Source organism: Diachasma alloeum, unplaced genomic scaffold, assembly GCF_001412515.2.
Source record: "Diachasma alloeum isolate Michigan unplaced genomic scaffold, Dall2.0 Dall_scaffold_00192, whole genome shotgun sequence".
In the NCBI taxonomy this organism is placed as follows: domain Eukaryota; kingdom Metazoa; phylum Arthropoda; class Insecta; order Hymenoptera; family Braconidae; genus Diachasma; species Diachasma alloeum.
Window position 1 is genome coordinate 907,013 of NW_021680357.1, and position 16,113 is coordinate 923,125.

At 33.8% G+C, this 16,113-nt stretch overlaps 2 protein-coding genes across 4 annotated transcripts; one reads left to right on the plus strand and one right to left on the minus strand.

Moving 5' to 3' along the window:
• Window positions 1-1,249: 1,249 nt before the first annotated feature.
• LOC107048447 (uncharacterized protein F58A4.6) lies at window positions 1,250-7,811 on the plus strand. 2 transcript variants are annotated; one of them, XM_029126794.1, is made up of 4 exons: window positions 1,250-1,797; window positions 2,909-3,023; window positions 4,779-5,044; window positions 7,363-7,811. In XM_029126794.1, exons 1-4 carry the CDS (start codon window positions 1,487-1,489, stop codon window positions 7,463-7,465), a joined length of 795 nt encoding a protein of 264 aa, XP_028982627.1. In that variant the 5' UTR covers window positions 1,250-1,486; the 3' UTR covers window positions 7,466-7,811. The 2 variants fall into 2 exon arrangements, with proteins under 2 accessions (XP_028982627.1, XP_015127100.1); XM_015271614.1 differs by lacking the exon at window positions 7,363-7,811 and adding an exon at window positions 6,578-6,626.
• Window positions 5,376-14,451, minus strand: LOC107048446 (bleomycin hydrolase). Of its 2 annotated transcripts, XM_015271613.2 has the most exons (5): window positions 14,381-14,451; window positions 14,170-14,234; window positions 10,228-10,538; window positions 7,446-8,273; window positions 5,376-5,745 (listed from the first exon to the last, which is right to left on the minus strand). In XM_015271613.2, the coding sequence occupies exons 2-5, from the start codon at window positions 14,177-14,179 to the stop codon at window positions 5,527-5,529; spliced, it is 1,368 nt and encodes a 455-aa protein (XP_015127099.1). In that variant the 5' UTR covers window positions 14,180-14,234; window positions 14,381-14,451; the 3' UTR covers window positions 5,376-5,526. The 2 variants fall into 2 exon arrangements, with proteins under 2 accessions (XP_015127099.1, XP_015127097.1); XM_015271611.1 differs by lacking the exon at window positions 14,381-14,451 and having other exon boundaries at window positions 14,170-14,374.
• Between the last annotated feature and the right edge of the window lie 1,662 nt (window positions 14,452-16,113).

The following is a 16,113-nucleotide window of genomic DNA, read 5'->3' on the forward strand; positions in this document are numbered from 1 at the left end:
CATATTCGTCAGAAAATTTTTTTTTGGCCGTATGACGAACAATATTTTTCATCACGCTGTGACAAAAAGTGAACTTTTCACGCTCCGCGTGCCTAAAAGTCCAATTTCCGCCACGTCGTGATGAAAAATATTGTTCGTAACGAGTGCAAAAAAGTGTTTTTTGGCGAGTGGGAGGTTTATAATTTCACGAGCTAAAAAACATTTACACGGAGTGGAGCGTCCGTGAAACGCTGCCTTACGGCCGGAATGACAAAAATAAAAATATACACGTACAAGTAAATCTTGCTATAATACAAGTGAAATTATTGGGGGAAGGGTCGATCGAATGCCGTGAGTTTGATGTTTGATGGATTGTGAATGTTTATCGTATTGTACTGATCATGTAGGCATGAGAGTTTGCGTTGAAATTTCGAAAAGAATTGTTTTGAAAATGTTGAAATCTGATTTGGGTTTGAAAGATTGAGAGACGTCATAAATTGAATTGATATTGGTAATACGTGTATGTGTAACCTTCATGTTCAGTGGTAAGGGGAAATCATTCCGGAGGAAATGATTCCGGGGAAATTTATTCCGGGAGAATTTTTTTCCAGGGAAATTTTTTCCGGGGAATTTTTTTCGGGGGAAAACAATCCGGGAACCTTAAGATTCTATTAAAATTTTATGTCATTTTATTTTGTCATTTTTATTAAAATTCTAGGGAATTCTCGTTAATATTCTATTTATTTTTTGCGCTGATTCTGAGATATTTGATGGAAAAAAGTCAATAGATGTCGATTTTTCTATATGAATATTCTCTTGGAATTTTTTCTATAAAAATATTTGGCCATGAATTTTCCTAGTTTTTCACTCAGATCCTGTAATGCAAAACAAAACAAAATATAATGGAAAAACCTTAAAAAATCCATTCCCAATAATTTTAATAGGAAAAATCTCAAGAAAAAAAAATTCAAACGGAAAATTCGACATCCATTGTCTGTTTCGTATCAAATATCTACTAGAATCTGCGTAAAAAAACAAATCGAATTTTAACGAGAATTCCTGGGAATTTTCTAGCGAATTCGCTCAGGTTTTCTATAAAATTTCTTTATACGCGCCCTTTTTCCCCTCCCGTTCCTAAATAAACAATATTTTTTACTTCGATGTTCCAATATCGATACCTTATGCAAGCGCGTATCGAACAATCTCGAGCTCCTGCGCATGCCCGGTGCATTTGAATAGTTTTTATCAGCTGTTGGCAAATCACAACCGGTGAACTCCGCACATGATTCTCGCGATTCTCGTTCATCACATTTTCCGCCCGAAAAAAACGTTTCCTCTACGTTATCGTTAATTATTCAACAACAAAACAAGAAAATGTGGAGAATAATTTGTTGTCGATCGTGAAAAGTTGCGGTGGCAGTTCTGTTTGAAGTCGAAACAATGACTCGTTGACATGTCTCTTGGTTAATCAATTATTGTTTGAGAATACTCGTGTCAGTAATCCGAAATGGATTTGAGATTGATTGTGCATTCACGTAAATCAGTGTACGATGATGTGGTGATCAGTCGGGATTGCGTGGTTAATTATGCAGGGGGTGAGAGTCCAGGGAAGAGAGTTCGGGTGCGGATGAATAGGAAGGGATTCAGTGGAGACGTTGCTTCGGCATATGTTCATTTGTTGCGATCCTCTGGGGTCTATAGGGCATCAGCTATTAGACCTTTGCATGAGTTGACCTGGGGAGCAGTCCAGGATGGGAAGGAGCCCGTGGTTTTCATGAGGCTCAGGATGCCGAGGAAACAGTTCCTGGATTACAATTGGTACTGGTATTACAATTGGTATTTCTTCCAATTGGTTTAGATAGGGGAGAGTGGGGCCAAATGAAACAGTCGAAACATAACTATTTGACGCAATTCAAACAAAAAAAATTTTTTTGTTAAGGCCCGGGTGTACTATCTTTCGAACGTTATCTCAATGTTTTTTTTCATCTTTCGTCATCTGAAATTGTCAATTGAGTCCTGCATCATGCAGAAGTTTTGAAAAATTATGAATGAATAATCAAAAAAAAGTAGAAACGATTCTTAATTTTTTCAAAGAGCATTTTTAGTTTATATTCAGAATAAGTTGAATAACAAGAAATTGAAAAATGTATCTGATTTACGGTGACAAGTGGCGGCCTGTCACCCAATATCATGCAGGGGGAAGACTGATTTCGTAAATCTTTTCCCACACTGCACAGAGACATTTATTACGGAAAAGGCTTTTTGAAAAAAATTGTAATATTTTGGAGAATTTTTTAATCACACTTTTATCACATAAAAATGGCAGATGGCTACATACCACTGTTTTGAAAATTGAGATACCTAGCTGTCACTTCCCATGAGTTGTCCCATTTGTTCGATTAAAATTCGATAGGTTTTTCTATTAAATTTTTTCGTCCGTGTCCTCAATAATTTTTCATGCTACTGAATAGAAAATTATTATTCTCATTAGTAAAATTCTTATTACTTTATTTTCTCAAGAATAAAAAAAAGTTGATAAACAAAAGTTAATAAAAGAAAAAATTGACCAAAAAAAATTTTTTTGCTTGAATTGCGTGAAACAGTAATTTTTCGACTATTTCATTTGCCCCACTCTCTCCTAGAATAGATTTTTTGTTGTTGGATATGGAATTCTCTTGATGATGAGGACTTGTGGTGGAAATTGCCCTTCACATTTTTTTTAAACGAGTTGTTGCTGAGGCAATTTAGTAAGAGTTCTTCTTTTATTTTAGGGGAGAGGTCGGCGGACTGAAACGTTTTTGATAGTCGAAAACTCGACAGAAGTGGATTATATTATTAAATAATTAAATAACTTAGCCCTTAGCCGTCGAGTTTTCGAGGAATATCTCCGAATCTAAGGAAGATAATGAAATTTTCATAATGATTTCAGGGGCGAGAGGGTGACACAAATGGCAATGGAGAGGAGAGAGATTGATTACGCTTTATCCTGGTTATCCACCCTCGGTGGTGCCTTCTCAGCGATGGGAGATCACTTCGCGCACTGTGTAAATAAATTTTTTTTGTTTTGTAATGTACAGAATTGTTAGGGCAAGAGAAATATAAAAATTGAACTAAAATTTTAATTAGCAAACCAAATAACATAAGAGAGGGAATTGTCCATCATGGAACTGAATAAAATTCCTTCTTAAGTCTAAAAAAACAAAGGAATTGAGAACATCAGTGATGAAATGCCTCACTGGGCATGCCCTCGTTTCCCAATGCCAAAATTCGCACATGGAGGAATGATTGAGAAACGATGAATCGAAAAAGCCCAAAAACCGAGTGAACTAAGGTGATGACCCTACGCTCGTCTAGCTAAGGTGAACACATCATTAGTCCAATATTTCTATCGAAATGAGCGTGAAGATGCGATGATTTAAATTACATATCAGAGGGTAAAACCTTCAGAATTGGAATTTATTTATATTAATTATGATAATTAATATTTTTTAATAAATAATCGTCCATGAATGTGAAAAGTCCCATGTCCCTACGCTCGTTCATTTGTCCCCATGCTCGTTTGACACATGTCCCTATCCTCGTCTCGTGATTTGAGTGATATGGAAAGGTTATATCCGAACTAATTACATCGTGAGTATCCTATTTTGTGATAAAACAACATTAAAAAATATCTCGATGCACAAAATTATATTTCCATTGGACAGTCCAACCTTTTAAATGATTTTTTCATCCGTTTAGTCCGTTACCAGTTGACAGTTGGGTGCAAAACGAGCGTAGGATCAATGCTATTTTCATTGTACCTATTCTTTTAATTGCCAATATTTCAGTGAAATATCCGGATATTGCTATAATTTATTTATTTATTTATTTTTATTACATTTTTAACTATTCGAAACCTTAGCCAAGGGATTTTTAATTCCATTTTACTATTGTAACGGAGATATCAACGTTTTAAAATTGTGAGTTTCTTAACTTGTCGCTTAAGAATTAACTCTGTCGTAGCACGAGTTGATGTGAATGTTATTTTTCTCTCTTATTATTGAATAAATCACTCTGCATTGGTGTCTATAACTTTTCTTATTGACTAAAATAATAACTCCAATCGTACTTCACTCTTAATAGACTCTTGGGACTATCAAAATGATTGAAATGTCATAGTTGGCAGGATCGGAACGAGCGTAGGGACAAAGACGGGCATAGGTACATTTACCTTTCTTTTTCGACAAATATTAAGAAAAATCACACGACATTTTCGACCAATTAAAAATCGACTCGGAGCCCCCATAAGTCGAGAGGCTCCCAAAACCGTATAAAAAGTTAAAAAAATCAAATTCAAAGGAGTCTGGAAGCAACCGCGGAGCAGTAACAATTCTGGTGGAAATAGTTCAATTGATCCGGCTTTTCAATCTTTCCAATGATAATAAGTCGGAGAGTCGAAATACGTTGGACAGTTGGAATTAATAGTTGGCTATGACCAGTTGAAATTATCCAGGGATAAAATTGCTTTAGCCGAGAGCGGTATTCGATTATTGTGAAGGGTTGTGGACAGTCTCAAACAAACTTTAAACTTTACTTTTTCTAAAATTGTCAAAATATTGATAAACAAAAATTAATTAATAAGTAGAAATCCAATAGAATTGTCTAGCGAATTCACAGGATTTTTCTATTCAATTTTTTCACGCGTGAAATGAAGAGTTACTCGTCATTCCATTCTCCAAGATGAATTAATGATAAAATTTCTAATCAAAACTTCCATTCAATCTCATGGTGAAATGTACAACAAATAAATTTTTTCGCAGGCCCAAATTGCTGGTAAAATATCAATTCAGCAATTCAAACTAGCTCTACGTCTGGGGGATCCACTTCTAGTCGCTCGTTGCAAGCTATTCGCTGCCCTGAGTCTCATTCAACAGAACAAACTTAAAATTCCGAGGCAAATAATACCCGAAATTTATAATTATGCTGTTGATAATAAGGACACTCATCTGAAGAAAATGTGTCAGGGTATATGGGCCAAACTGAAGTACCACTATTTCCTGGAGAAATCTAATAAAAGGGTTCACAGGTGATCAATTTGTTGAAGAGTTACTCCACCTGCAATAGGGATATTTCATAAATTTTTTTCATTCGATCATTCACGTCAAATTATGTCTGAATTCAAGATGAAAATTTTTAAATACATTTTTGTACGACTGGAATCCAAAATTCCCTTCCTAGAATAATTTTTTAAAATTTTCATAAAATAAACGAAATGATAAAACTGAAAAATTCATCAAGTATTGGGATTTTTCCTAAAAAAATGCGTGAAATATCCCTATTATTCCAACTATATATATAAATAAATATTAATATTGTACATTTGTAAATATTTTGAAAAAGATTAAGGAAATGCGAAATAATTTTTGCAATGCAAAGATATTCCTCTTTATTCAATAATTTTTAGTCGTGAGAAATGCTGATTCCTCTTACATGGATATAGATATAATAAAATTGTTATGAAATGCTGAAAAATCAATATTCTTATCAGCTGTGGATTGATAAAAAAATTTATGAGCGAGCTAGGCATCCCATGGGGTCCCAGGCTGGCAAGAGCACCGGTTCTTGGTCGAATACAGCCATAACATCGGCTGGCACGAATTTCTTGTCCACAACAACTTCGAATACGAATTCATTGAACCAGTCTGCACTAAGTACTTGATATCCTTTGTCACCTCGCTCCTCACCCCATGAATTTTCAACTCTTAATTTCTTGACTTTTCCCTCTGCCTGTAATGCAAACAAACAACAGATTTTTGTAAATTATTCTCATAGCATTCAAAGTTAGCTTTCACTGATTATTTGAATAAAAGAAAGAAAGATTGAAATTCATTTAATTATCATTAAGGCTTTGACTTCACTTTCATCGAATAAATGGATGGTATAGATATATGTGGACGTCCGCATGAAAAGGGACCACTTTGGCACTATTGGAGTTATGTATATGCCGATAATCTTGATCCGATTCTGCAAATTTAGAGCCAAAAATGAACTTGATGGCGTAAAGAGTGACGACGCTATAGACGATCGAAAAAATAATTTAACATGGGTTTAAATGGGAGTTGGCAAGAGAAAAACGTGAATATCTCGGAAAATAGAATCGACAAAGTGGTCCCTTTTCATGCGGACGTCCACATATATCATTTTATGTTTGAAATTTCATCAAATATTAAACTAAATAAAATATACAACACAATTAATTAAAGAGATTTCACTGAATTTAATAAAATGATATTAAATGGTGAATTATTTACTAAACAAGCAGATGATGTGCAAAATGGCAATTTGGAGGCATATTGCTAATTTATTAGCAAAAAAATCCTATATTAATATCAAAGCAACTTCCCACTTGCTTTTATTTAAATAAAATCTAAGAGAAAAAGAAAATTAAAAAACATCTACGGAAAAATTCTGAATTCAAGCACCAAAATTTCCTCAAAATATGAGAACAAATGTCTCAATTCACGCAAAATTGAACTGAATTGCTGAAAATTAGTTTTTCTGCTTCTTGGGTAAAATCTTCCCAAAAAAGTAAAAAAGTCATTTCCACAATTTTTTCCAGATCCATCCTCAAACTATTTAAGTGAATTATCTTTCGAACGTGATCTTGGTTGTTTTTTTTATTTTGATAATCTGAAATGATCTCCAATTGCTATTCAGTTTTACATAGCCCTGGAGTCTCCAAAAATTATGATTGTACAATAAAAAAAAAAGTTGAAACAAATCTGAACATTTTCAAAGAGCGTTTTTGAATAATATTGAGAAATAAACCCAGTAGGGAGGAAATTGCAAATTAATAATTTGATGTATCTAATGGCTGTCAGATCTTTAGTTACATGATAAATGATCCATTCACTATTTCCTATCGGCCGTATTTCGTAATCTTTATTAAGACGCTCTTTGAAAAAGTTAATTTTTTTTCTACTTTTTTGATTCTACACCTATAATTTTAGGGACTCCTGCATGATGTAAAATCCAATGGAAATTGGGATTGTACCTCTATTTATTATGAGACAATTTCTTATGAAACAATTCATTATGGAACAATTAATCAACGGCACAATTCATTACGATTCATTTCAATAGCATTTGATCACAGCTCATTCATCCCAAAACTCGTAGAACAGAAAACAAATAGAAATTTCATTAATCAAAATTCAAGAAAAATTCAGTCCCAATGAAATGTGCTGTAATAAATTGTGCCGTAATTAAATGGTATAATGAATTGCGCCGTAATGATTAAAGGTACAATCGTGATGAATATTAGTAATCAATTGTGCCGTAATAACACAATACCGTAACAACTAGAGGCAATACCAAAATTGTGATATATTTTACATTATGAAGATGGAAAAACAATCGAGATGACGTCCGAAAGATAGTCCACCCGGGGCTTCACAAAAAAATCCATTCGAATGAAAGAAACTCACATCAGTGGAAACCCCAGTAAACACCATAGCATGTGTCATAGCGGACTCCCCATAGATGAGCCTGTCAGCCTTGGTGAGTCCCAACTGTATGTCAACCCCAAAGACCGCAGCGATATCATGAGCTTTGATATCTATAATTCCAGACTTAGAGGCGAATCTCTTGGCGACTTCACAGCCAAACCAAACGGCCTCCCCGGTTTTGATGCTGTTAGCAGCCAGTGACATGAGCAACTCTGGCGGCTGATTATTGTAGAGTGTTCTCCGTCCACCTACGAAATTCCCGAGGCACTCAACCTGGTACAAATGGCCAAAGGGATTCGATGGTCTTGGATCGGTGACGAGACAGACCTTGTCGTCGACGTTGAAGTACGGTTTGATGTATTTTTTGTAAAAATCTGCTGGTGTCACTGGCCCAATGCAGTTGTACACCTTCGACTTGTCGTAGTACTCCCAGGTGATTGTTTCCAAGGGGACACCGAGGCATATGCCAACGATGCGAAATACCACTGACATCTGCTCGGTGATCTTGCTCTCGAGATCCTCGTCTGAGGCTCCACTGTCCACCAGGGTCTTGAGGACCCTGGAGAACTCGCGGAGCTTGCTGTTCAGGAGGGAATTCATTCTCGATGTCGACTCGCTCGTCCACGACTCGGGGAAGCTGCTCTTTGGAACGACTCCGTAACGGTTTATCAGGTTTATCAGCATGTCCCACTGGCCACCGTCTGGCATTGGGTCGAACAGGAGGAATGAGGCGAGACGATCCTCGATCTTCTCGCCACGTTTTGCTATTGAGACGATGTTGTGGAGGAAGAAGTTGCTTCTTTCGATCTGGAAGGTGAGGCAGGGCTTTCAGGTTCAGGGTTCATTTTATGGGGGTGTTTTGCACATTTTTTTTATAAGGAAATTATTGGTGTTGACGGATTAGAGGTGTAATCTTATGAAATGGTATTGACTGGTCATAACGGGAGGAAATGTCTGCGAAATGTCTGTTGATAGTGTGGCGTGCCAGATTTTTAATGTTTTATAAATATAATAAGGTGTTTGGAGCTCCCAACATGGAATATTTCAGGCCAGGGTTGGGCATCTGTTGATAATCGCAGTTTTTTACATGACAGTGTAAAAAACCCGTAATTTACGTAATAAATGAAAAAAAAATGTAAAAAACCAACCGACGATAGCTTCTATCGTAAAACGTGAAATTTCGCGAAGATACCTCGCAAGGATCATACGTCTCGAGGGTCACACCTCGTAAGGGATGATATTTACAAGGGTGAATCTCGTTATTTATTTATCTCTATTGAATTCGTCGCGTCATCATCTTTTGTTATGACATTAACTTGTTTCATTCAGCATTCTAAAATGACAAAACTAATTTAATTGGCTTTGGTAGCTTTATTGAACTCTTCAGAACAAAATGGTTCTTTATGTCACACGGCGATAAAAGTATTATCTGGCGAATGTAGCTTTATAATCCGAGCCGAAGGTGAGGAGGTGATGATGGTAATGGAGGTGGTCGATCTTGCGGTTTATACTTTTATCGCCCTGTGACATACAATAGTTTATGTCTCTGGGCCCGGAAACCGCGATTTAACCGAGGGAATCGATGTTACCGCTCTTTTACGGCCCTAGAGACATAAAATGGCATTTTATATCCCAAGTACCGAGAATCGCGTTCTGACGGAACAAAGTGAAGTTAAAATTTGCGGTTTATCTGTCCTCATCGGGACATAATATACTATTTTTTATTATGTGGATGTGTCCAATATTGCGTCTTCACGCACGAAAAAATTTAATAGAAAAACCTATCAAATTCGTTAGAAAATTCTATTGAATTTCTATTAAACTTTCTATTAGTTTTTGGCTGATTCTATTGACATGTTCAATAGAAAAAGTCAATAGAAAATCAAACGAAAAAACTTAGAAAAGTTGAGCCGAGGAAATTCTATAGAAAATATCTCAATAGAATAAGTTATATAGAAAAATTGAATTCTATTGACTTTTTCTATTGAACATGTCAATAGAATCAGCCAAAAACTAATAGAACAGTTCAATAGAAATTCAATAGAATTCTCTAACGAATTCGACAGGTTTTTCTATTAAATTTTTTCGTCCGTGTTCATCTGTCGGAATAAAATAAAACTCTAGTAACCGAAAGTTGCAAGCTTTTCGAAGTACTGTAAAAAATGTCAAAAACCCGTCGAGGTAATTTACGTAAATTACGTCGGTAAAAAACGTAATATACCAACGTAATTTACACGCCCAACCCTGCCAACGACTAAGACGTATCCACGTCAAAAATCGAATTATATTGATATTTCTACAGAATATTTCCCATTGAACATTTCTCCTGATGAAAAACGCCTTTATTAATTAATTAATTAATTTAATAGAAATTCAATAGAATGTTCTAATGGATTTATTTTGAATTTATAATTTTTCAGTCACTCTTTTGAATAAAAAGAAAATTATTCGTAAAGTTTTATCTTTAATTCAGACCTAATTTGATACTAATTATCGCATAAGATCATAAACTCGATGACTTTCACGTGCATCAACTAGTGAAATCGTAAAATAAATTAGTAAATAGTATTTTATATTTTCTTCGGTTGAATTGAAATATCAAATATCTATTTAATTTCCGTTGCAAAACGAAAAATAAATAAATCCTAGTTGTTCAACCGAAACAGTCAATTTGCAAAAAATTAAATTCAGACAGTTTTTCGATTCGATTTGCGTAAAATAATGTCCAGATCTGCCCAAAAAAATTATTTGTTATGATCACCTTATCCCAGAAAAACAGATACGCTTGGCTGAACTCGAACTCCTCGAGATTATACTGTTTCATGAACTTGATCCTCATGACATTGAGAGCAGCAAACAGCCAACATCTCCCAGAGTTCTTCTGATTCGTCATGGGCTTGACCTCAGCAACCTTGTGTTGAAACACATGATTCGTTTCCTCGAGGTGCTTTCGGGACACGCATATCTCGAGGGGATCATTCTTGACGCAGGCATTCTGCGCCTGCACGTTCCTCGTATCGGCGTAAAACTTCTGCCTGAATTCGCTGATGACCTCGGGCGTCAAAACACCGGCTGTCCGAAAAGACAAAAAAACGCCTTTTAAATCCCCATAATGAAATCGGGTGTCCAGTGAACAGTTTCGAAATTCCCTGATTTTTTCCAGTTTTCCAGATCAAATTGGGATAATGCCCTGACCACAGAAAACGTTTTGCAGGACTGAATGTTGAATTTATGGACTCGTAGGACGTATGAACAAGTTCAGTAGGAAAATCCAATGCTTTGATTGGAATTCTATAGAATCTATTGGCGATTATGCGGCTTTCTGTCACATTTTTAGGACATATTTGACCGGAAAAAGTTATAGATTTTGATTTTTAAAAATGGGAGACTATTAGTTTTTCGTCGATTCTATTGGAAAATTCCGCAGGATTTCTGCACAGAAAGGGTTCTATAGATATAATCAATGGATTTGATCTTCCTCTAGAAATTCATCAACATGAATTTTCAGTTTTTTTCCCATTTTTTGTCTCCTCTCTTTAAAAAAAATTAGCAAATAAATTTGAAATATTTAGGCCTAGGACATTCTACAGAAGATCGCTCAATAGAATAAATTGTATAGAAAAATAAAATTCTATTGACATATTTTCTATAGAAATTCGTCTACTTGAATTTTTCAAGGTTTGTTCATTCTATTTTTTTTCCGGATTGAAAACATCGAATACAATAACTTCGAAAATTCAGGCCGAGGAATTTCTATAGAACACATTTCAATAGAATAAGTTGTATTGAAGAATAACATTCTATTTTTTTTATGCAATATTTTTTACTCAACATTTTTATCGAAGAAACGTGACAACTTCGGATTTTGTCAATAGAATTAGTGAAAAACAAATAGATTTTTAAAACTGGTCCTATAGAAATTCAATAGAATTTTCGTAATTTCCTCCCTTTTCTAGATCGATCAAAGACTTTCCAGGCCCTGCATTCTATTGCCTTATTTTCTACAGTTATCGAAATTCGTCTATATAAATTTTCCCAATTCCATTCTCTCTATTATTTTTTCTCATTATCAAAATCTATCGAAACAACTCGGAAAATTTAGACGGAGGGATTTCTATAGAAACTATCTCAATAGAGTAAGTTGTACAGAAACATCAAATTCTATAGATTTTTTTTCTATAGAATATTTTCTATTGAATATCTGTATCGAAAGAAATTCGTAGAAAACAGCAGATTTTTTTCTATAAAACTGTCGAAAAAACAATAGAATTTTTAATAGGAGTCCTATAGACACCCAATAAGTGGTTTTTCAATGAAAGGTTTTGGTACACAAATTAAAAAAATCTAACAAAACCACTTGAAAAATTGAGAGCGAGAAATTTCTATAGAAAATATCTCAATAGAATAAGTTGTACAGAAAAATTAAATTCTATAGATTTTTTTTCTATAGAATATTTTTTATTGAATATCTGTATCGAAAAAAATTCGTAGAAAACAGCAGATTTATTTCTATAAAACTGTCGAAAAAACGATAGAATTTTCAATAGGAGTCCTATAGGAACCCAATAAGTGGTTTTTCAATAAAAGGTTTTGGTAGACAAATTTAAAAAATCTAATAAAACAACTTGAAAAATTGAGACCGAGAAATTTCTATAGAAATCTCAACAGAATAAGTTGTATAGAAAAATCAAATTCTATACATTTTTTTTCTATAGAATATTTTCTATTGAATATCTGTATCGAAAGAAATTCGTAGAAAACAGCAGATTTTTTTCTATAAAACTGTCGAAAAAACAATAGAATTTTCAATAGGAGTCCTATAGACACCCAATAAGTGGTTTTTCAATGAAAGGTTTTGGTACACAAATTAAAAAAATCTAACAAAACCACTTGAAAAATTGAGAGCGAGAAATTTCTATAGAAAATATCTCAATAGAATAAGTTGTACAGAAAAATTAAATTCTATAGATTTTTTTTCTATAGAATATTTTTTATTGAATATCTGTATCGAAAAAAATTCGTAGAAAACAGCAGATTTATTTCTATAAAACTGTCGAAAAAACGATAGAATTTTCAATAGGAGTCCTATAGGAACCCAATAAGTGGTTTTTCAATAAAAGGTTTTGGTAGACAAATTTAAAAAATCTAATAAAACAACTTGAAAAATTGAGACCGAGAAATTTCTATAGAAATCTCAACAGAATAAGTTGTATAGAAAAATCAAATTCTATACATTTTTTTCTATAGAATATTTTCTATTGAATATCTGTATTGAAAAAAATTCGTAGAAAACAGCAGATTTATTTCTATAAAACTGTCGAAAAAACGATAGAATTTTCAATAGGAGTCCTATAGAAACTCAATAAGTGGTTTTTTAATAAAAGGTTTTGGTACACAAATTTAAAAAATCTAACAAAACAACTTGAAAAATTTAGATCGAGAAATTTCTATAGAAACTATCTCAATAGAATAAGTTGTATAGAAAAATCAAATTCTATAGATTTTTTTCCATACATATGTTCAATAAAAATCGATAAACGCGCAGAAAAACAGCGGAAAGAGCGAAATATCTATAAAAACTATCTCAATAGAATAAGTTCTATAGAAAAATCAAATTTTATAGATTTATTTCTGTAAAATATTTTCTATTGAGCACCTCAATCGAATAAAAACGCTTCAGCGGATTTTTTCTATAGAACTGTAAAAAAAATCAATAGAATTCTGAAAAAAAGTCCTAAAGAAATCCAATGTACGAGGTTTTTCAATGAAAATTGTTCGAACACAAAACCTTCTATGAAGAATGTCGGAAAATCTCTCCATGTAAACAACACAAACTTTTAATTTAAAAATTCCAGAAAATTTTCATAATCCCCCAACTCTTCGAGACCGACAAAATCCCCTGAAAATCCGCGATTGTCCCGGTTACCGGACATGCTGTGAAAAACCATCTCAAAAAACTCAACTGCAATTCGCAGTTTCGCTGGATTCATTCCTACGCCCGCCATCTTATTCGAGAAAGTGGATGGATTTTCAAGGGTAAGAGAGAGAACAACAGGGAGTGACTGATAACACAGCTGCAATCTCCAGACCAACCAATGCGAAAAAAACTCTAGTCATTCTTCGACATTGTTGACTCCCTTTCCCGTTTCTCGGAATTGATTGAAACAAAACATCCCAATTATCGGAAAAATAAAGAGCAATTATAAAAAGTAAAACAAAGATAGAGAAACAAAACATCTCAACTGCGGAAAAATAATAATTCCATTTAGCGATTGAGGAAAACTTGAATGGAATAAATTTTTCTTCAGTTGTTTCTCTCATTTTATCGATTAGATTAAAATGTTTTTCAATGAATTGTCTTCACGTGCCATTTTTATTGAAACAAAATTTAAAATAAATAACAGAAGAAGAAGAAGTAACAGAAATAACAGAATAAATTTCGTTTGAGATGAATTTTTTCGCGAAATTTAGGCGAAAATGAAATTTTTTATTCAGAAAACAGGTTTAATTTTGCCCCGAAAAATTATCAGAAAAAATTGGTCTCCTTCAGATTTAGGGATTTGGGAAAAGTTTTTCTCGAAATTTAGTGAATTAGCAGTGAGAAAATTCTGCGCAGTCGAAAGCGAGTGGAGGATTGCATGAATGAGGAAGATAACAGTTGATAAACAATGATCTCAGAGTTTGATGTTGTCAAAGTACTTACGAGTTGCCATTTCGAGGTTCAGCGGTGAATTGACGAGACGAGAAGATGATTCTGGGATGATATGACTAGTCAAAAATAAGATGCAAATTTATGAGTTGAAAAATGCAAGGGGGTAAGCCAGCGGGGAGTCGGTGACTAATGATGGGGACGTGGAATGGTGCGTGATTTTGGACGCCGGCTGTGGTTTCGGGGAATTGGTTTTTTTTTTCACCTCAGTTTTGGCGAGGCTCAGGGGCAGCACTGTGCACCGTGTCGTTGCGCCATGTTTAGAGATGCAAATGCGTCACTGACGGTCATGTTACTGTTACTGACGATCACATGACGAGGCGTTTGCGAAGGCTGCCGCATTAGCCAGAAAAATATGACAGCATTTGTCATCTCGACAGATGCACCTTCATTTTGCCTCCGAATGGATTATCTTCTTTTTAATTGTCATTTCACTATTCTCTTCTTCTATTTTTTCATGTCATAGTACTATCATCAATTGAAATGTCATCAAAATTTTGCGCATTATTTCGTTCTGTGAAATGATTCTACAGTCAGACCCTCTCGAGACTCGAATTCGTTTTCAGTCCGGGTTTAATCAAGGTTTAATCAGTGTATAGCCGGGATTTAATCAGGGTTTATTCAGGATTTAGGCAGAGTTTAACCCAGATTCTGTCAGAAGTTAGTCGGCATCATGAATCAATATGAATAAGTATTCAACATAATAGACTGCTACCTGTGTTTAATGGAGATAGAGATTTTGATATAAAAAGCTCATGACGGGGTGGCCCGTCTTTTGTTCCCCGACAAAATTTCCTCAACAAAATTTCCCCCCCAAAATTTCCTCGTGCCATTTTTTCCTTGACCCTTTTTTCCCCTGACATTTTTCCCTCAAAAACGCCTGATAACACAAAAGTTTCCCCCTCCCATTTCTTTCCACTTTTGCAATTANAAAAAAAAAAAAAAAAAAAAAAAAAAAAAAAAAAAAAAAAAAAAAAAAAAAAAAAAAAAAAAAAAAAAAAAAAAAAAAAAAAAAAAAAAAAAAAAAAAAAAAAAAAAAAAAAAAAAAAAAAAAAAAAAAAAAAAAAAAAAAAAAAAAAAAAAAAAAAAAAAAAAAAAAAAAAAAAAAAAAAAAAAAAAAAAAAAAAAAAAAAAAAAAAAAAAAAAAAAAAAAAAAAAAAAAAAAAAAAAAAAAAAAAAAAAAAAAAAAAAAAAAAAAAAAAAAAAAAAAAAAAAAAAAAAAAAAAAAAACAGTATTTACGTTTCTTTTATTGTAATGTGTGAGGGTGTAATAGTGTGTGGGTGGAACGAATCTTCATAATGTTTCGGAATCCCCTCAACGCTATTATCAGCAGCTGTGGGAGAAATTTGTTTTGTTTGTTGATGTTTCTTTCCCCCACAATGAAGATTTTTATTAGAGGAATTGAATATTGAACAATTTTTCCTTCTCTGTAACTTGATAAGCAATGGTGCTGTCTCACCATTTTTCAAATTGATTAAGAAGGCATTGAAATATACTTTTCAAGCCCTGATTTAATTGCTATTACTGATGATTCTTTCAGTAATCATGAAAAAACCGATTTTCTCTTTGAAATCGCATAAACAATGTGCTGTAACTCCATTTTTCAACTGCCATTTTTTCCTTGACCCTTTTTTCCCCGACATTTTTTCCTCAAAAACGCATGATAACACAAAAATTTCCCCCTTCCATTTCTTTCCAATTTTGCAATTAATGTTATTGACAATGAAAAAAAAAATCAGTATTCACGTTTCTTCTATTGTAATGTGTGAGGGTGTAACAATGTGTGGGTGTAACAAATCTTCATAATGTTTCGGAATCCCCTCTCAACGCTATTATCAGCAGCTGTGGGAGAAATTTGTTTTGTTTGTTGATGTTTCATTCCCCCACAATGAAGATTTTTATTAGAGGAATTGAATATTGAACAATTTTTCCTTCTC

What these genes read in the sequence shown, in the direction of transcription:
- LOC107048447 (XM_029126794.1), top strand. Translation starts at nt 1,487, where the DNA reads ATGGATTTGAGATTGATTGTGCATTCACGTAAATCAGTGTACGATGAT. An exon ending in CAGTTCCTGGATTACAATTG is followed by an intron (nt 1,798 to 2,908) that starts GTACTGGTATTA and finishes TAATGATTTCAG; the next exon opens with GGGCGAGAGGGTGACACAAA. An exon ending in GAGATCACTTCGCGCACTGT is followed by an intron (nt 3,024 to 4,778) that starts GTAAATAAATTT and finishes ATTTTTTCGCAG; the next exon opens with GCCCAAATTGCTGGTAAAAT.
- LOC107048446 (XM_015271613.2), bottom strand. An exon ending in ATCTGTTTTTCTGGGATAAG is followed by an intron (nt 8,274 to 10,227) that starts GTGATCATAACA and finishes CTCACCTTCCAG; the next exon opens with ATCGAAAGAAGCAACTTCTT. An exon ending in TTACTGGGGTTTCCACTGAT is followed by an intron (nt 5,746 to 7,445) that starts GTGAGTTTCTTT and finishes TTTGCATTACAG; the next exon opens with GCAGAGGGAAAAGTCAAGAA.